The sequence below is a fragment of the Strix aluco genome, chromosome 3 (genome assembly GCF_031877795.1).
Source record: "Strix aluco isolate bStrAlu1 chromosome 3, bStrAlu1.hap1, whole genome shotgun sequence".
NCBI lineage: Eukaryota > Metazoa > Chordata > Aves > Strigiformes > Strigidae > Strix > Strix aluco.
The window spans coordinates 66,557,405-66,577,661 of record NC_133933.1 but is presented as its reverse complement, the minus strand read 5'-3'; the positions used below and the strand labels follow the sequence as shown (position 1 = coordinate 66,577,661).

The 20,257-nt window shown below is 44.5% G+C and overlaps 1 protein-coding gene and 1 long non-coding RNA gene across 3 annotated transcripts in view; both read right to left on the bottom strand.

The window, feature by feature from the left end:
* Positions 1 to 1,870, bottom strand: part of NHSL1 (NHS like 1) — a 185,491-nt gene extending 183,621 nt beyond the window's left edge. For both annotated transcript variants that reach the window (XM_074818931.1, XM_074818932.1), the window contains exon 1: positions 1,513 to 1,870. In XM_074818931.1, coding sequence (XP_074675032.1) covers positions 1,513 to 1,870 — 358 coding nt within the window. The remainder of the gene's footprint in view (positions 1 to 1,512) is intronic.
* A 5,565-nt stretch (positions 1,871 to 7,435) lies between these two features.
* On the bottom strand, positions 7,436 to 20,005 carry LOC141921790 (uncharacterized). The gene is made up of 3 exons (XR_012622779.1): positions 19,739 to 20,005; positions 16,671 to 16,802; positions 7,436 to 7,842 (listed from the first exon to the last, which is right to left on the bottom strand). It is a non-coding gene; the product is annotated as an uncharacterized LOC141921790 (long non-coding RNA).
* Between the last annotated feature and the right edge of the window lie 252 nt (positions 20,006 to 20,257).

The following is a 20,257-nucleotide window of genomic DNA, read 5'->3' as shown; positions in this document are numbered from 1 at the left end:
GTAGTATATAAACCACCATACTGCAGGTATCTCCAGTAATAAAACATTCTCATTTCAAGTCTGACTGCACCATGCCACGCTAAACTAACGTTGGCAGAAAAGGATATACCTGTCTTGGTGAGGAAGATAAGCTCCTTAAATTTGTCAAGCAGTTACAAAGCACCAAAAAAAGTCAAACTGGTTATCACAAAACTTTAGCCTAGCACTTACAGACCACAGAAATAGCCTTTTGGTAAGGGTGATGACGGTTTCCTCCTTTGGAGGAACCGTATACTGAAGTATGCCATAAGGAATGATTCTGCAATGAAACTGGTAAGTTACCCATACAGGGTTCAGACTCTTTGGATCTTATCTGTGAAAGGCCTTCCTTATCAGTTTTGTCATAAGTACGCCACAGGCAAAGCAGGCTTTCTACTTCCATTTAAAAGAAAACTATCAGTGGTCTCTGCACAGCAACCCTACTTAGGCTGGGCTTACACCTTACACAGCTGCCACCGAAGTTGCAACACAGTTCTTTGGATTCCTGAATGTTTCCAACACATTGAGAAAGCTAAACTGATGTTGCAAGCCATCTTTCACTGCGTCTGGGGGGAGCTAGGACACGCACAAATGAAACTCAATGTAGCAGATACGATTTTTACGGGATCCTTTCTCCAAAGCCGGACCAAGCTCGGCAAACCCTTTCCCTATAGCTCTGTGTAGTGGTACAGTTGGTCGCTTCTGAGGGCCACTTTACAGGCTCAGAAACTTATCAGAAACCTCCCCACACTGCCACTACTTCGGAATCCGAGGGCGAATCTGGATCTTGCGGCTTGTGCTCCGTGTGAAGTTGGAAAATACAAACCCGGGATCAGTTCTGCACACAGCACGGAAGCTCAGGAGAACCCAGAGATACAAAACCAGCTGCAAAGTATATCCAGGTTTCTGTTTACTGAGGTCTTCCCATGCACATACAAAAGAACTAATCGGGCATGTGGGCTGAACTGTCAGAAGCCCGGTTGATCCTAAGTCTAGCGCAAACGGGGCATAAACAGATAAACCACGAACACCCCCCCAGCCCTCCCTCGGGATTACCGCGCTCCCTCCCGGCGCGGGAGGTGCTACCCGCCCGCCAGCCCCCCGCAGCCGACACCCTCTCCCCACTGAATCAGATTTCTGCCAGGCGGAGGCACCGGGAAAACGCCAGCAGCCAGCGGCCCCGCAGGCTGACACCTCCCTGTCCGCCCGGCAGCCACCGGCCGAAGCCCGGGGCCGGGGTCAGCTGGAGCGGGGCGAGCTGGAGCCGCGGCGGGACGCCGGGGGGCGGCCGCCGCCACCTGAACACGGGGAGGGCGAGAGTCGGATGCTTAAGTTTCCCTCCTTCCTTTTTTAAACAAATAAGTAAAGCAAATCCTGACGCGCAAACCGCTCCGCCACCAGGCGGGCGCCCCCCGGCCGGTCCCCGACTCCCTCCCCGGCCGGTCCCCGTCCCCCCCACCCCGGGCTCGCCGCGGCGGGGAAGGTGGCACTCACGGATCTTGACTTTGCGGTGGTCGAGGCGGGCGAGCAGCGCTTCCAGGGCGCCGAGGCGGCGCTGGAGCCGGGCGTTGCGGTGGCAGAGGGAGTCCGCCTCGCTGAGGATCCCGCCGAAGATGTCGCCGGCGCAGCGGGAGAGGTCGGAGAGCTGCATCAGCAGCGACACCAGCGCGTACGAGCTGACCTGCTCCAGCGCCCCGAAAAGCGGCACCGCGCCGCGCCGGCGGCCGCCGCCCCCCTCCGCCGCCCCGGCGTGGTCCCCCGGCGCCGGGCCGCCCCGCTCCGCGCCGTCCCCGCCGGCCTCCTCCAACCTGCACAGCTTCAGCGGCTCCAGGGTCCGCAGCGGGAACGGCATCGCGGCCGGGGGAAGGAGGGAGCGCAGGGCACGGCGGCGGGCCGGGGGGGGCCGGGCGGGGAGAGAAGCTAGGCGTCCCCGCCGCGAAAAGTCTTCATCCGCGCAGCGGCCGCGGTGACAAAAGTTCAGAAAGAGGAGAGGGAGGGAGAGAGGGAGAGGAACAACAACAACAAATGAATCGGGGCGGGAGGGCGGCCGGGCTACGCGCTGCGGGGCCGGGAGGGAGCCGCCGCCGCCTCGGCGGAGGGGGAGCCCCGCACGGCGCCCATGTGGGGGAGCGGCCCCCGGAGGAGGGAGCGGCCCAGGGAGGAGGGAGAGCAGGGAGAGGAGGGGAGGGGAGGGGAAACGGAGCGCGGGGAGAGCCCGCGGCGGCGCGGCGCTGCCCTGCGGCCGGGAGACGGGAAAGAGCGCGGATTTCTCCCCCCGGAGTGGAGATTGGGGAGGGGGGAAAGGAAGCGCGGGAGGGGGGCTGATGCGCCCTGGATGCGGCCACAAAGGAGGAAAGGCAGCCGGCGGGGGGGAGGAGGAGGAGGGAGAGAGAGAGAGAGAGAGAGAGAGAAAAGCCCGGAGCAGCCCCACCTGGGGAACCCCGCGCCGTTGCAGACACTTTTCTGAACGCACCAAACTCCCAACCCGGAAAGCGATAGATGGAAAGAGAGGAGGAGAGAGGGGAAAAAAAAAAAAAAAAAAAGCCTCCACGAACCTGGGAGAAGCAAAAGAGGCCGCCGCCTACCTGTGGCTCCCCGAACTGGAGGCTCTGCCAGCGCCTCACCCCTCCCGGCCAGCTAACAGCCGAGGTAGCCGCCGCCGGCCCGGCCCAGCCCCGCGGGGCTCCCCGGGGACGCCCCCCCGGCCCCGCCGCCTCCTGCCCGGGGCAAGGGGCCAAGCAAGAGACCGGGCGGGTCGCCGCTGGCGTCTCGCCGCAGCCTCTGCCCCTGCCGGGCCGGGCCAGGCCGGGGGGGGCTGCCCGGAGGCGGGGGAGGGAGAGCGGCCGGCCGGGGAAACGGCAGTCGCGGTGCGAGCTGAGCGGTAATGGTTGTTTTGTGGTTAGCTTTTAGGAAGATTGACGCGAAGGTAGGAAAAGCAGAGTCTGAACCAGGCAGCACGGCAGCCGAGTGCCGCGGCACCAAACGTCGCCCTAAAGTGTAATTCTGGTGTAGACCGAAGGCAGGTTCAAGCCTCAGGAGCCCCTGCACTTTGCCTGTGTCCGACACAATCGAGATGACTGCTCTGGTGGACTATTCCCCACAGAACCAATTTAGTCTACTAGCAACTGTCAACAGCTGCTATTTAATTTTAATTGGACAATGCCCTACTGGCTCAGGCTCCAGCTATATGATAAAGAGAGGAACCCAATCCCTCTCTTCTTGTGGAAAAGGGCCCTGGGGAAAAGTGTTTGTATGGTCCCTTTCTGCTCCCTCTACAGCTGATGAATCTGTGTGATGAAAGAAAGAGAATCAGCTGAAGAAGAAAGGATCCAGGCAGAGATTCACAGTGCCCTTCCATTAGCATCTTGGGGACACATAATTTATAATAAAATGTTCTGCATCATAGTAATTCTCATATGTAGTTTTAGCCTTGGTTACTTAAGGGAAACCTGAAGGAAACTATTCCACCAGTGGTGTTTCAGAAGCTCCTTGGTGCGTGGAGGAATTTGGGAGCAAGGCTGCAGAGAGTGGAATACAAACTGAAGGCTCAGTGGTGTGCTCAAGAGTTAAGATCTACAGGAAACATGTTTAGGGGTGCTACTCATACACAAAAATCGCAAGTCACTAATTCTTCTCATACATTAATCAAGAAAAGTCTTTCACCTTCAAGTTTTTTTTTGGGGGGGGGGGGAAGAAAAACAAAAGAAAAAACAATGCAATCTAGTGTTAAAAAAATAAAGAATAACACCACCTTTCTTCAGACCTCGGTCCAAACAAGTTACCAATGGATAACTTTGCAGCTTGAAATGTTCCTACTGATTTTCTGTTACAGACAGTACCACTGAGTGCACATGTGCAGAATTTGTAGAAACTGATGAGAAGAACATGGTGCAAACAGGCTAAATAGTGTTTAATCAGGGGTTTAAGCACATAAGGAATCCTAAGCAATAGTCTTGCAACAGGGAAGCTGTCAGGGTTGATTATCAGAGGATGGAAAGCAGTCATTCTCTCATATTGAATTCTTCTGGTTTTATTTTGGGACATAATGTCTTCATTAGTTCTTAAACATGTTTGTTTGAGATAGTCATTTGATAAAAACTATGGCCTGTTCACTGGCATGTCTGAATGGAGAGGAGTGTATCTTTGTATGTTTTGTTTAAACTATAGGAGTACCATGGGGAAACCAAGTATGAGGTGGACTTAAATGTAAAACACAGTAGGAAGAAAACAAGCAAAGAGCTCAGTTCAGGTGCCAGCTGAAAAGAACCCACAGCAATGTATCTGCTGGGACAGATACATAAGACCGTGAGCATGTTTGATTGGAAATGACTCATTTTGATTTTGAAGTTTTAGTAATAGGTAGTTCTAAAAAGATACATTTACTGGTCTTAATATCCTTTCTGAAAATTAGGATCAAATCCTGATATTGTAAATATTTTTGCACATTCTTATCTGTAAGCAGAAAGAAGTATTTAAAACAGATGTGAGTGCAAGGAGAATAATAACATATCAAAACTTCAGGCAACACCTAAATGCAGTAAAGAGCCTCAGCTACTGTGAACAAGTGCAATTTCACTGCCAGTGAAGCCTACTTTACCTATTTCACTGGTTCCTATGTTTGCAAACTGTAACTTTCAACTACTGTGACAGCTTGAATATTTCTGATGGGAATAATGTCTCATAAAAAATAAGGTCTTTTTAGGACTGACAGTTAAACCAAGTTAAGAAATAAATCTGAATTTGAAATGCACTGACATTCTTGAAACTTTCAAAGTCCGTATGTTTTATTCCAGAACAATACTTTTTTCTCATTAATTTACCTGGGTCTATTTTTCTGGGATGGGCTGTTACTGTATGGAGTATTCAGAAAAAAACAGGTGGGAAAAAAATGCAAATATTGAGTGACTGAAATGTAAACATCGGTTAACTGAAGTAAAGGATGGTCTCGGAGCTTGTTTCTTCCCATGCGAAAGGAAGGGACATAAGAAGGGAAACGGAGCTTGAATACTTACACAGTTGGAGATTTAAAGTATTCATCACGCTGGAAAGGAAGCACTTAAATTTTCTAAGTTCAGCGGAAATACAGACTTTCTTAGGGTCACCCCATCCCCCTCAGATACCCGTGCACATTGTCTATTTCAAGCGGTTAAGGCTGGAAAATATTTCCTTTTCTGGCAGCACCGCAAGGATGCTCCTGCCCCCTTTTTATACTCCGGCAGGCTCGGGGGAGCACTGGGGCGAGGCGGGCACCGCTGGCTGGGGGGTCAGCGCCTGGCAGGGCAGCAGTGGTGACCACCCCAGTGCTTCTCCCCTCTGTTGGGTAGGCCAGTGCCTTTGGGTGAGCCACCCCTGCAGCTCACGGCCCCCCACACTCACGTCAGTGCAGTTGGTGGCAATGATGGTGTGTAAGCGGTGGGAGCGAGGGGCTGCTTTCCATTCAGCCACGTCCTCTGAAGAAGGAGGTCTGCGAGCTCAGCGGGCAGCAGTCGCTTTCACTTGTGCAGCTAAGCCTGGCAAAGCTGTGACCTGATGTTCTGGGTCTCACACATGCAGATACCCTCGGTAAGGAGTGGGAGATCTTCTGAGAAGAGGAACAGAGCCTAGAAAACCGAGATGCAAAGGAGGAAGGCAGATAAAAGGACAGCAGAGGCTTTACTAAATATTTCAAGTCAATACTGATTTCATTTTTAATGAAAGTTCAAAGTTCACTGGGAAATTCATTACATCTGAATTGTAGCTTTCTTCCTTCAGCATTTTAAGCCTCAACTTAAATGGCCAAATTAAGGACCTAATAAGTTTTATATTCTATTTCAAGAAACAGAAGACAAGTCTTGTGGGAGTTACTCATCACCTATTGTGGAATGAATGCTGCTCTTCCCTTGGCCTGTTTCTGCAATCCCTTTGGGCTCTCAGAAGCAAATGGCGAGCAGTAGTACAAGAGCCACGTGGCCAACCACGAAACATCAGACAGCTCTTCCTGAAACTGTAGTTACATGACAAGAGGGTAGTTTAGATGTGGTCAGCTGGGATCACCAGGCTCATCCATTGTAGCTTGGCCCACAGATTCAAGGCACATGCCGGTGTAGGCTAGGAAAACCCGACCGAGTTGATACATAGAAATAAACAACAGTACAACTTGGAGGGATGGAGGAGGGCATTTCTTGGTTGCTCCCAGAGCAGCGCTAATGAGCTCTGGTTTGTAGTTTAGAAAGCAAGCTTAACGTTCTGGGCATATAGTCAGCTTCTGTATTTTTCAGTTACTTTGGCTGTTGAGCTGTGGAAGTTTGGTGTAGGCTTAAAATAGAGGCCATTCTTCAACAGAAGGATGTTTTCTGACATTTTAGTCTTTCCTGGTTAACCAAAAGTATGTGGATGCTCCCAGTCTTGTTGGGCCACTGGGCTCTTTCAATCATCACACATTTCATTTCTGTCTTCAACAGAAAAACTTTTTCAAAGAAACTTGCATAAGATAGGCAGAAAATGGGTATAGATCTGACTCCTGACAAAGTTAAATGGTACCAGAATTTCACCCATTTCTTTTGTGGTCTGTCCCTCATGACTGCATACTTTTTGTGCTTTATATAAATATTATCAAATGATCAAATTAATTACCACGTAACTGTTTTGCTGGGTTTCTTTAAATTTACATGCCACTATGTTAGACTGAAGATCACCTTTGCCTGACAATGCAGCAAAACTTCCAGTCATCACTTTTCTTCCATTTCACCCATGCCAGGAACTGGTATTTTTGTGTACTTGAATTTGTACCCAGCATGGGCCAAAAGACTCCCTCCTTGTCCAGAAATGGAATCTTGTGTCTATTCTTTTAAAACTAATAGCAGGACTTTTCTGATGATGACAGGCATTTCTCTGACACAGGTTGCTTACAAAGTCCTATTTCCCTGGACATTCATCATTTCAGACTTCTGTCAGTCCAAAGGTCTCCTTGCCTGGCTTATTCCTGGGTCATGCACCTGCTTGAAGCCTGGAGCTGAGCTCCCTTTTCTATTTAGTTCTGTAATATTTTTGCTAATTTTCTTCACCATGATACCTTCACCATTAAACAAAGGCAGCAGTGTAACTCGAACACCTTCATCCCTGTTATTCAAAGTACTTGGCAGATATATCCACACTTTCATAGTAGATGAGTTTAATATTTTCTTGAGCAGTATCTTAAAGGTTAGTGGTTAGTGGCACCAGTCCCAGTCATTTTTCTGTCCCTGCTATCTTTTCTCAGTCCCAACAGTAAGCTAAAACTTATTCTTCAAGTCTCTCCAGCTTGTGGTTTAGACCTTGGGTTGTTCTGCTAGCTGGCCCCTGAGCTTTTCAGAGCTACGGAGCTCTGCATATCTACACAACTGCAAGAGTCAGCACACTAGGTTCTGCCAGCTTAGAATCTCTCAAACCCTTTCTTATTTTTCTATCTTCACACAGTTGTCTTTGGATAAAAGCCATGCTAGCAATGGTGCAATGGAATAATCAAAGCTAACTGCAGTAGGAATGACATTGTGGAGGAAGTGGTAGTTGTGATGGCCTAAGGATATGATTCAACAACACACCAACCAGGCGTAACAGCTCTTTGCCACTAAAAGAGGAGCTCTTCCACCCCTGCTTCCTTCCTTCCATTCCTGCTCACAGATGCATGGTCTGTAGTTTGCTCTGCAATCATCTGAAGTCCTCAGTGTAGAAGCAGCTCTGCTGCATGAAATGAGGCAGCTGACGTGCTGTGAAGAAACTGCAGGAAGATGTACTCTCTGCACTTCAAGACACAGCAGTATGTTGGATCATTCTCAGGGGAGCAGAACAGTGAGAGAAAAATCTAGGCTGTAAATAGAAACACATGTGAGAGATCATAGAGTCTATGACAACATGACCATAGCACTACAGCCCCCTCCCAGCTCAAAGCACATAGTGATCATCAGAGACTTTTGGTCCTTGTGTTCAGTGGACTACAGTGCAAAGAGAAGGCTGCCAGTCACCAGGGCAGTGTAGGACTGAGAGACAACATCTCAATGGATCAGTAATACTACTCCTGGAGCTGCCATACCAATTTTCTTCATTTGGTTGAGGCGTTTCTGCATCTTTAACAAAGTGCATTCCTCACTTGCACTTTTTCTGTGGCAGAAAAAACTTCTGCTACATTCTTTTTCTAGTTCATAAAGTGGTTAGGTTTCTGCTTCACAAGGTCTTAAGCCATCTAAATATCATGGAATCACAGAATCACAGAATGGTTTGGGTTGGAAGGGGCTTTTAAAGTTCATCTAGTTTCAACCTCCCTGCCATGGGCAGGGACACCTTCTGCTAGATCAGGTCGCTCAAAGCCCTGTCCAACCTGGCCTGGAACACTTCCAGGGAGGGGGCATCCACCACTTCTCTGAGCAACTTGTTCCACTGCCTCACCACCCTCACAGTGAAGAATTTCTTCCTTATATCAAATATAAAACTAATCTAATTATTCATTGTTACTGAGTTCCATAGCTACAGGTATGCATACAGCAAGAGACTGTAGGACAGGAATATGGGTGTCATTATTTGTGAAAGAAAACCTTCATCTGGAAAAACAAAGGTTGGAAGAATTATCAGCTGAAAATCAGACTCAACATGTGGAGACTTCATAAATGCTGAGCAAAGTCTTTTGTTGCTGTCCCTAGCTTTAATGAGAACAGTTTGTGTTGAAAGCTTTTGTAAATTCCATATGAAATTTTTATTTATCTAAGACACCGACCACATTTATGTCTTCTCTAATTGTGTTATATGTGGTCTCCTTTGAAGTAATTACACAGTTTACATTTTGATTCATTAACTAAATATTGTAACAAAAAAACCCTGAAACAGTTTGAAAAACAATTCAGTTAAGACTTGAAATTGTATTCTCTTCATAAGGCTGATTATCTTCTCAAATGAATGCCTCAAGACTTGGGGCAAATAATACATCCAATGGATGGGAGCCTCTTAAATTGCTTCCCAAATGTGCAGACTGTGCTGGTCACTAAAGCAGAGCTCAGCTTCTCCCTAGGTGTTAGCTTCCCACCATCAGTCACTACAGCTACAGCAAGGTACTTGTTTAAACTGTATATGTAACACTTTTTAAAAAATATGCCACCCTGGTTTGTTTCAGTTGATGCACGCAGATGGATGGCACGCCAATCAGTCACAAATGATTTTTGATACCTTGCGGCAGCTTCTGCCTCATAATAAATAAAATACAGGCTTTGGTCACTGAAAAAACGCAGAGCGTGATAAACCATCTATCAACCAATGCAGATTTCCCCATTCTCTTCCTCGCGAGTGAGCATGGTTTGTCACTGTGATCTCCACCATGGATGAACCAGTTGCTGGTGAAATTATACAGTGGTGGTGTACAGCAATCTGCAGCTGACTCCACCACTGTCTAAACTCACCTCTCCATTTTTGTAGAGAAATTTTCAGATTTCAATAAAAGACAAAATATTTCCTAAATATATTTAGTATGCTATCTGTGTTTTGGGTATTTACAGAATGCCAGAAAAAATTCCTTTGGCTTTAAGCTGACTTAAAAATATTCATTTGGGAAAAATCTACCACTGTGGTAGATCATTAAAGGTCTCTGGCTGCCTTGTTTATGTTCCTCTGCATAATTTCATCTACCTGATGATGTGTTGGGATGAGAACCAATGTGTTCATCCTACAAAGCTCAGTGATTGTGTTTATATACCCAGTCAGTCTCAGAGACTGGCGTATTGTTAATAAATAAAGTCTAATAAAATATTTTCAAATTCCAAAATAACAATTTGGAAGGCTGACAGTAAGGGAAAAGCTTTTTTATGGCTATCTAGAAAGTCTGCACTACATGGAGTAACAGTTGAGGATCTATATACACCCCCAAATTAGGAAACTCAAAGCGATACCTGTGACAGCTGGCACATTTGTAGTTTCTGAGACCTGCAGTGGTGGCACCACTGCTTTACAACCAGTGTAGATGATTTGAATTACTGGTGTTGCAGAAACATCACTGTTAAAATTTCTAACACAAACAAAACCTTTTATGAAATTTTAAATAAACTGAGAATGATATTAGAGAAAGTAAAGGAAATTAGGATTTTTAGCACATACTGCTCTCTGAATATTCCCAAAAGTTTGTGGGCACCAAATATGTGATTATGCAATCACTGTAATAAATGCAGCTGTGTTTATGTCATTGCATAGATCAGACAAACTGTACAAGTTAAGCATCAGCGTCTTATTCATAAATCAGTAAAAAAAATGTAGCACAGTGTGCAAGATTTACTCAGACCTTCTTTCCGTTCCAAGTGTTTTCAGACTTGGCAGAGTACGGATTCCTTAGAGGACTATGAATATGCCGAGTTTTAAGCATTTCTAGCAAAATCAGTTTTTAGTTAGTTCAAGAAAAAAGCATATAAACATTTTGCTTAATAGCATAGGAATCAACTATTAACTACAGTGAAATACAGCTTAAAAAGTTCTGTTTAGTTTTTCTTAAAATTGGGGTGAAAGAAAGTGTAAAGAATTTCAGCCTATTTCCTATTTCAGGAAGAGCTTATTTAGAAGAAAAAAAAAAAAAGCACTAACTATATTTGAGACTCCTTATTGTCTGTTTCCAAAAGTTTGCAAATTTAATCTGCTGTTGTGCATATACAGGAAAAACAAAAACAAAACACCAAGCAAAACCAAAAATCAGTCACACAATGATGCCACTTTGCTTCTTTAACGTGTTGATTTTTCTGTGCTTTGTATTTAATGACAGTTATAACTGCAGTTTTGAATTAATATAGTTATTGTGATCCACACAAAACTTGTAAATGCATGTAGTCAGTTATTTTCCACCGAAGTCTATAACTTTTTACTATGCTTTCCCTGTAGTTGCTTTTTAAATATACTTTGATAAGGGGGTCTCATTTAAACCTGTTATTCTATTAAGATTAATGTAAGAAAATCTTAAAATAGAAGTCTTCTCACTAATACCTACTGTACCAGACTATAATTAACTATTAGGTTATATACAATTGCCTTCTGTGAAACAGTGCTACTCACATGCCACTGTATTCCATCATATATTTAAGTCTTAAACATTTTGCTACAAAGGTCCTCTTTATTCTACAGGAACACGATGCACACAGTCACAGGTGTCCTGTTTGGACCTGAGACCTCTTGCTGCTATTTCTTTTTAGTATATCCAATGCAAAGGAAAATACTTCAAATATTTAACTTTTCCTTTGCTAATTAGAGTTACTAGGGTAAAATCATATTAAAAAGAAAACTCTAGTATACCGTTTAGCATATGCATTGCTTAGAAACAGTTTTCTGTATATATATTTCTGTGTACATTTATTCTCTTTAGGGAATGGATTTTTGTTTGGTTTTAGTTCTCCATTTGTATATATCTAACAAAACAGAGTCTGAAATTACAAACACGCTTTCCAATGTCTGTTTAGGAGAACAGACACGTAGTCAGTGGAACTTCTCAGCAATATATGTTCTAGCCTGGAAGAAACCAGTCACTTGATGCTTTTAAAACATCGTAGCAGTTGTATTTATACTGAGCCACCAAGCTATAGAAGGGGAAGAGAATTAAATTTCCCAAGCAACAGAAAGAAGTGACTTAAGGCCAACTACAAATGTGACCAGGAAAAATTGCAGACTGCAAATAACTCACTGTCCTATTTTGATATTAAGATAACAATATGAGTTATATTTCTAGGATATAACTATGTATTTCTATAATATAATTTTATTTCTATAACTGTAACTATCAGAGCTATATTTCATGCTCTTAGCACATTCAATAAAAGAAGTCTACCTGCTTGCCTTCACAGTTCTTTGCAGGCATAATCTTCACAAATCTTTTTACTTTAGGAAAATTACTGGATTTTCTTGAGTTGAATCAAAGTTTCCAAATGAGGCCTATAATTTTGCATATGGAGTTTGCCATTAAAAAAAATTATATTCAAGTTAGTTTTATATTGTGTGGCTCAAGAAGAAAATTCTAAGTTTGCTTGGTTTTCTTTTAAGCCAAAGGATCCATCAACAAAATTCACCTACAGATTCTTTTCTGTAAGCTACAAATTCATGATGCCAACAGAATCTTTGACAAAAATTAGGTTGCTGCTGTGCTTAAATCATGGTTGTTCATGTAGATCCATATTGTCCAGTTATTTCCTTTGTTTCTTTTCCTCTTTTGTCTTGTATCCATCTGTTGTATGATCTTTGTGGTAGGAATTGACTTTATTTGCTCCCTGAGTTTGTAGAGTTTTGCACCATTGGGATTCTTAACCATGACTGAAAATTCAGAGGTGTGTGCAGGTGATTATGTCCACAAGCCCATGTTTGTGCACACTAGAGGTGAGGCTGAAATTGCTTTGAAAAGTTAAACTGTATTTACTGGAACTTCCCTGGCATGCCTGGGTTACTCTGTACTAGGAATACTGTTCAGTGGCATTTCATAGAGAGAATGTGAATAGTGACATTAAGTGTAAACACTGGCAAAGAAAATAAAACAATTTTTGTAGGCATTTAGCCAAACTAGTAAAACAACTGAGCAAGTATTTTATTTCAATCGCTACCTTAAGACTTTTTTTTTTTGCAAGGTCTTCCTCCATTATGGTCCTCTAGTGATAAATTACTGAGCAGTTTAAAAAGCAGGCTACAGAAAACAAAAGATGCACCTTGGTTCTTTGTGACATGAGCTGCATGTTCTATCTTGTTGTACTAAATTAATCATAAACATTATTCAATATTTAAATATTTAAAAGGAGAAAAGAGCAGGTGCCTGCCAAGAACAGGTGTTACAAATTTAAGGTTAAATAAAATGCAACAATCCTTTCCACATATTATTTCCATAATATCCATCAGAAACCATACTCTGCATTAAAACATCCCCAGATGTGCAGAAGAAAAGTCTTTTGTCGTGTGATTTCTGATCTGGTCTTGTTTCTAGAATTTACTTCCCACTTTGGTTCACAAGGGTTCAGTTTTGCTGACCTTGATGGAATTCTGTAAATATCATGTTAGATATTTACAGAATTCCATCATAGAGTGATTCTTAGAGTGATTGTAAACATCGTTACATTTACAGTGAGTAGCTCAATGAGTACCTGCAAAAATAATTCAGCAGGCTTCCCAAGGATGAAGGATTTGCGCAAGGTTTATTTTGATTTATTTTAAAAGCAACATATGAAATTAATCATTGCCTACCATTGAACATGCATGTGAGCATTTGAAGGAGCAGTGCCATATGATCCAACCCTTTTCTCAAGTCTATCAATAGGTCATATGATGGTGAGAAAGGTTATTTATGATAAAATTAGTGAAACAGTTTGGTAGATGGAATAATGTATTTTATCATATGAACAAGCACTATCCAAGCAAGACAATGGTAAGAGATCGAGATTAGCAGTTGTGCTGGGTTTGTGTGGCGGGGTTTTTGGTAGCGGGGGAGGGGGGCTACAGCAGTAATTCCGTCTAAGCAGCTTCTTGAAAGCTCCTCCGGCTCCAAGTCGGACCCGCCTCTGGCCAAGGCCGAGCCAATTAGCGACGGGGTTGGGGGAACGGTGAGGAGGAGTTACGAGACGGACACTGATGCGAACACTGAGGTCAGTGGAAGGAAGGAGGAGGAAGGGTGGGAGGTGCACCAGAGCAGAGACCCCCCCCCGGTATCCCATGGTGAGATGGCAGGGCCGCCCTCCTGCCGCCCATGGGAGTCACCGGAGGAGCAGAGATTTGCCTGTGGCCTATGGAGGACCCCCGGGACTCTGCGGGAAGAAGCCCCCACTGTTATAGTTCAGCGCTGGGAGGAGTGCAACACGTGGGGGTGACCCACACCGGAGCATTTTGAGAAGAATGCATCCTGTAGGGAGGACTCACTGCAGAAAAAGTTTGTGCAGGGCTGTCTCCTGTGAGAGGGACGCCACGTGGAGCCAGGGGAAGAATGCAGAAGAGTGCTTCCCCCCACCCGCTACCTTGCAGGAAGAAGCTGCGGACTGACTGCACCCCCTGCTCCCCTGCCCCTGTGCCACTGGAGGAGGAGGTAGAGATACTGAAAACAAAAGCTGAGCCTGGGGAAGAAGGGAGGGGTGGGGAGAGGTGTTTTTAAGATATGGTAACGCTTCTCACTGTTGCATTCTGCCTATTAAGTGTTGTTGTTAGTGTTTGAATTAAAGTGATGTCCTTTTTCTTCCCTTAACGAGCCTGTCTTTTGCCTGTGACCGTTAATGGGTGAGCGACCCCTCCCTGGTCTTATCTCCATTCCTGAGCCTTTTGATTCATTTTTTCTCCTTCCCAGCGTGGGATGGGGGAAGGGGGGAGTGAACAGCTGCCTGGTGCTCAGTTGCCCTCTGGCCTTAAACCAGACAAATCATCCTGTGTAAAGTCTCTTCCCTCCTTGCTTTCCCTCCACAACATTTCCTTTAAGTGACTCACAGCCTTATCCTTCAGAAAACTCTGCTCTTTTTACAACATGCCAGCATCTAAAACCATGGAAAATGTTTTGAAATAATTCTGAAGGTGAATGCATTATACACTAGTGAACCACCAATGCATTTCTCGCTAATCTTAGCTTTCCATCCCTGACAGAATCTGAAAAATTCTATTAGGTTTGGGACTATACCCGAAATACTGAGTGTCCTGGCAGAGCCCATGATAGACTTTTTCCTCTTCCAGCTGGAGTATCAGGGTTATCAAAACAACTCATGTGCAGCTCCAAAGTGCTTTTTCCTTGGAGGATCTTAATGCATGTTACAAATATTTAAAACAAATATTTAGAGGAAAGCAGATGTAACTGTACAATAGCCTCTATATCTGTTGAACACATATAGAATATTAGCATGTTTTTATATAACTAAAAATTGTATAAGGAAAAACTTCATCACTAGGACTGTAATGCAGTACTGGAACAAGTTATCTGTAGGGGTGGTGGAATCTCCATTCTTGATGGTTTCAAGGCCTGGCCAGACAAAGCTACAGCTGAGCTGATGTGGCAGCAGCCCTGCTCTGAGCGGGAGGTTGTGCTATGGGACATTTGTGCTGTCTTCATCCTTGAAGGTTTTCAAGATAGGCTGGATAAAGCCCTGGGCAACCTGGTCTGAGCACACAGTTGACCCTACTTCTTTCACTTGGAGACCTCATGATGCCCCTTCCAACCTGAAGTATCTCATGATGCTATGACCTCAAGAGGTGCTTTCCAACCACTATTATTTCCATGATACTGTGAATATGAAATCCAGACTAACTAGTGGACATGTTAATAATATTATTTCAACAGTTTTCCAGGCATACAAAGAAATCAGGTGGCTTTTTTTTTTTTTTTCCTTGAGCCAAGACCACAGCATACATCCCAGGGGTCCATCCATGAGCTGAAGAGAGAGCTGGAGACCCTTACCTTAGGCAGGGATTGAAAGCCCAGGCTGAGCTAAAATGGGGCTCCTGCGCCTATGGGTAGCAGGGTAGTGGGGTCCCAGGTGGGACTGGTCAGGGCTATTCAGGCCCTAGAGGCCTAGTTCTTGGGGTGACTGCAACATAACATTGCTGTGTGCACAGAAACTGCATCTGAACTACAAACGTGTCCGAGACTGGAAAGTATTCAGAAGTGGCATCCCATTTGCCAGCTTCTTACAGTTTTTTTGAGGCATCTGCAATTGACTGCTTTGGAGTTAGGACACTGGGCTGTATGGATGTTCGCTCTGACCAGCAGAGCTGTCTTTATAGTTGGTAGAATTCATCAAAGCTCCCATGATAGGAAGAATCAGCCTTCATCCCCAGGGATCTCCTAGGTCCTAGGGAGACCATCTCAGTCTTTCAGGGACCATAAAAGCAAGGGGCCAAAGCAGGGCTGGAGAGGAGAACCAAAGATATACTTAGACAAAGAGAAGGAACTGGGGCATGATGAGAGTAGACACCTCCAGAAGTGAGGAAGGCTGTAACAAAACTGGCCAAGAAAGTCCCAGGAGGACATTAGCAAGGAGCTAAAGAGGTTTGTGTACGGTAGGAAACTGAGGCAAACCGAAGGGAAAAGCTTTGAGCGGCCTTCCTACTTCAGAGGCAGGCTTAGGTGTAACTGAAAAGATTATGCTTTTCGGGTGATTCAGCAAGTCCCTTCTGCTCTCTCTTCTTCTTCCACTCAATCACCATGCTGCTGGCCTGAGGAGGAAGTTTATTCAACATCCACTTTCTGGCAAAAGATTTGTTTTGGTTTTGAGCAGGTCACATATTTAATGTTTTGGTAGCTAACCAAGAATTGATCTTTTGCAGTAAGCTGACACTGGATGCACACATAATACCAGTGGAGGTTTTAAACTGCTTGCCTTCATGTGTAATAGTGCTGACTTCAGTGGACTACTCATGCTAGAGACACAGAAACTGATCATTAATAATATAGAAGTTTAAATATTTATATATGCTTCTATTCCTTCACTTAGATAGCCAAATCATAGTCTGTGTATATATACAGTGAGAAATACAATCTAAGAATACATGTTGACACGTTTTCAGGGACATTTCTTGAGGGCTTATCTGTCATCATTCGTAAAGCAGAATACGCACGTGCCTAACCCACACAATTCTACATCCATATTATTCTAATGTTAATTAATTTTCGTTATATCATCTCAACTTTGCTGCACTGTTCTGCACATTTAGCTGGCTGATAGATACACACGCACCTTGTTATGCTGCTAGTCATAAACCAGATATAAGTACTTTACTTCATATGAACTGGTATGTCCCACACTACGCTCTTTTTCAGAAGGTGATGCTGCAGCAATGTCATGCTTCCATGAGTACAAGGTGCCACCCTGTGAAATACATGTGAGATTAATTATAGAAGCTAAAGAATAAGATGCTTTCATCACTGTCTTGGAAGCCTTTAGAATCGACTTGCCATCTCACGTTAACTGAATAGGGTTTTCAGAAAGAAGAATCTGATTTTATTTGCATGCATATCTCAATACAAAGTACAGACTAGCTTCTTTGAAGTTCTTCTTCAAAGCATCTTCAAAGGTGGGCCTCTAGTTTGTAAGGAGATATACATGTAAATAAAATCAGATTGAATTAACTTTTAAATTTGCTTCTTTAATAATATTGTTACTACTAAAACACTGTTACCCTTGGAGCAACAAGTATATACAAACGCTACCACTGTCATGCTTGATGGTGTTGTCAGAAAAAAGCCTTACAAAGGAAGAAAAAAGCATTTTCTGAACTGTGAATCATTACCACAATACAAAATTATGCAAAAGCTCACTAAATGGAGATAATCCAAGACACACTTTTTTTTTTTTTTTTTTTCCCCTGGTGACTGTATGATAGCTTTATTTGATTATAGGCAACGGTGTTACCTGAAATAGGATTTGTAGTATCAAATCAAGATGATGCTACCTTTGATTCTTTGCTCTTAACTTACTATTATCTTTTATAAGAAATTAATTACTCACTACAAAATTACTTTCACTGTGAAAACATACAATAAAGTCTGATGCTTTCACAATTATCTGCCCTTGTAGGCACTGCTAAATCAGATATAGAAGTAATAGAGACATTTTCATAATAATTCTAATGCCATGTAGTGTACAATGATAAGAAATGTACTTGGAGCAAAACATTACCTGCATGCTAGAATTGATTGTACAACTTTTCTGGGGTGTCCCAGGGAAATCACACACTGCTTTTATGAGTAACTAAGTTAGTGTACTTGATCCCTCATACTGAGAGACCAAACTGAAGCAGGGTTGACTGTGGAATCCAACTGATTTCTGAATATAAAAGTAATTTTATTTTAAAAATGCTTATATTAATGATGGAAAGATTTCCCCTTTATTTAAAAACAGCCCATAAGACATTCTATTTCAACTGCTTTGGTAGAAACAAAGGATACCTAGCCACCTTCTGTCCTGTCAAACCTCTTTGCTTTATTCTGCACGCACAGAACACCATTAATCACAGGGGAAAAAACAAACCACACCTCTATATACAAACTGCAAGGTGGGTACATTTACTTGCTTGTATAGCATGTGAGAACTGAGCAGAATGAACATGAACATTTCTGAACTTACCCTGCAGAAACAGTATTTATCTCATAAAAATCTCCTAAATATCTATCCAAATCTGTCTGTAAATCTTATCTTTCCAGTTTTTGTAGGCCCCCCCATATATATATATATATACGTACACACATACACGTATGTATGTGTGTGAATGAGGATTCTACTTGGGCAGCCCTATGGCTGAAAATTTGTGACTGGCTTACAGCCTGTGTGAATTTTGCTAGCTCTTGTTTCCCTGGAATGCATGCCAAACTAGGTATCAGAAGTCTTTTGTATTAAAGAATCAAAAAGTTGGTAAACAACTGATTCTGCTTCTCTACCTGTCCCTTAAGTCTTGCAACACCACCTTTTTGTTTAATGTATCTCCAATGTTACAGAGGTTGCTTTCTTACTGGCGTGTTTTTGCTGTGAGACTTGTAGCTGCCCTTAGATTGTTTATTCCCCTAAGTGAACTGTCAGTGTATCACTGGTACAGATCTCTTGTAACACTACTGTTCGCAATGTATCAGAACTGATCCAGCTCCTCAGACCCAAGCTCTGTCCTGCTGCAAGGAATTACTTTCAACGCAGAGTGACCTTCAGTGGACGTTCAGTCCCTGTCCTTCACCTGGGAGTCATGCAAATGCAATCTCCCTTTGACAGCACCCCTTTTTGGACACAAAGTGGCCACCGAGTCTCACAACTGCAATGTCCCACGGAAATCTTGATGAGGTACTGTTACAGCTAACAGCCCCTTGGGTCTAATTCAAGATCCATGAGAATGTTCGGGATCATGGTACAACTGGAGAACCAGGGGTTTTGGTATCATGTAAGGTCTAGACAGAGGTAGGGGTGCATCCTAGCTGCACACCTGTTAGGACAATGCGATAGCTTTATATTAAGACATAGCCTTGCAAACACCAGTAAAGCTTTTGGCTGATGTTTTTGCTCTGGGTGATGTGGATTATACTACCCTTCACAACTGGTGTGTAAATAATGTCTGAGAGTTTTAATCAGAAAACATACAGTTATGAACATATTTCTCAGGTAAAAACTAAGATCTCATTGCAAGTAGAAGAAATTCAAGCTGGCAGACAAATTGTACAGATAGTGCACAAGTTCATCTCTCTAGACAACAAACTACTGTCACATGGGGGAAAATCGCCTTGAGCTACCAGCCATAGCTAGGAAAGATGCGCCAAGCATTCAAGTCCACAAAGCCATCAGTGACAGGGAGCACTGAAGAGACAAGTGATGACCAGAAATGCAATTGTTTGAGTTCCTCTACAATAGTGAGGAAATAGACTGGGAGTGGGGGCTGAACTTATTAATTACTAAGGTTAGGTAGGTACACCCTGCTAATATTGCCTGCCTTGAAAATTAAGTTCCTGCAAGGCTGGAATCAAGGTTGGAAAAGACAGCTGCATCAAACAATGTGGCAGCAGGGTCCCCCTCATTTAACTTGGATCAATAACCCCCCCGGAAGATCTGTCACGGGGATGAAGCTGTATGACACAGAAGTGGGTCCCCCCTGTCTGCCGGACCTGTTACCCCTACTACTTCTGAATAGCGAGCCCAACGGCCGGGAAGGGAAAGATAAAGAGCTGCCGAGACTTAAAGATCTCCAGAGGGCGAAGTGATGCTGCCACCTGGAGTACACGGACTGCCATTGGCGAGAAGCTGTCTCGCACCAAACTAAAGCTTCAAACCTGCAAAACCCGCTCACGTCCGAGCTTCTGCAGCTCTGTAGGTGACGAAGACAGAACTCCAGAAGTCCCCCTACTGACGAGGAGGCACAACGCCTTCTCTAACCATGCTGCTCTCCTTCCGTTTTCCACGTTTTAGAGCTTTGGAATTCGTTGTTTCACCGGCATTTCTAGCAGGGCCAGCAACGCCTCCGTGACGAGCCTGACACACATGCGCGAACCGGAGGGCCCGCAGCGGAGGGCTCCTGCCCTGTCAGACACCGCGGCCAACGCCAGCTGCCCGCCTCGGAGGCAGCTGTGATAACAGAGGCCCCCGCCGGTCCCTCAGGGCGCCGCAGGAGGCAGCCCCGCCCCTTTCAGCCGTTAACGGCTGCGCCGGCTCCGCCCGGGAAGGCGCGCGCGGGGTGGGGCGGGGCGGAGGGCGGGAGGACATGCGGATCTCGCGCATGCGCAGGGAAGGGCCCCGCGCGTTCCCAGCCGGCCGCCCTCTTGCCGCGGGGGATTCTGGGAACGGTAGTCGCC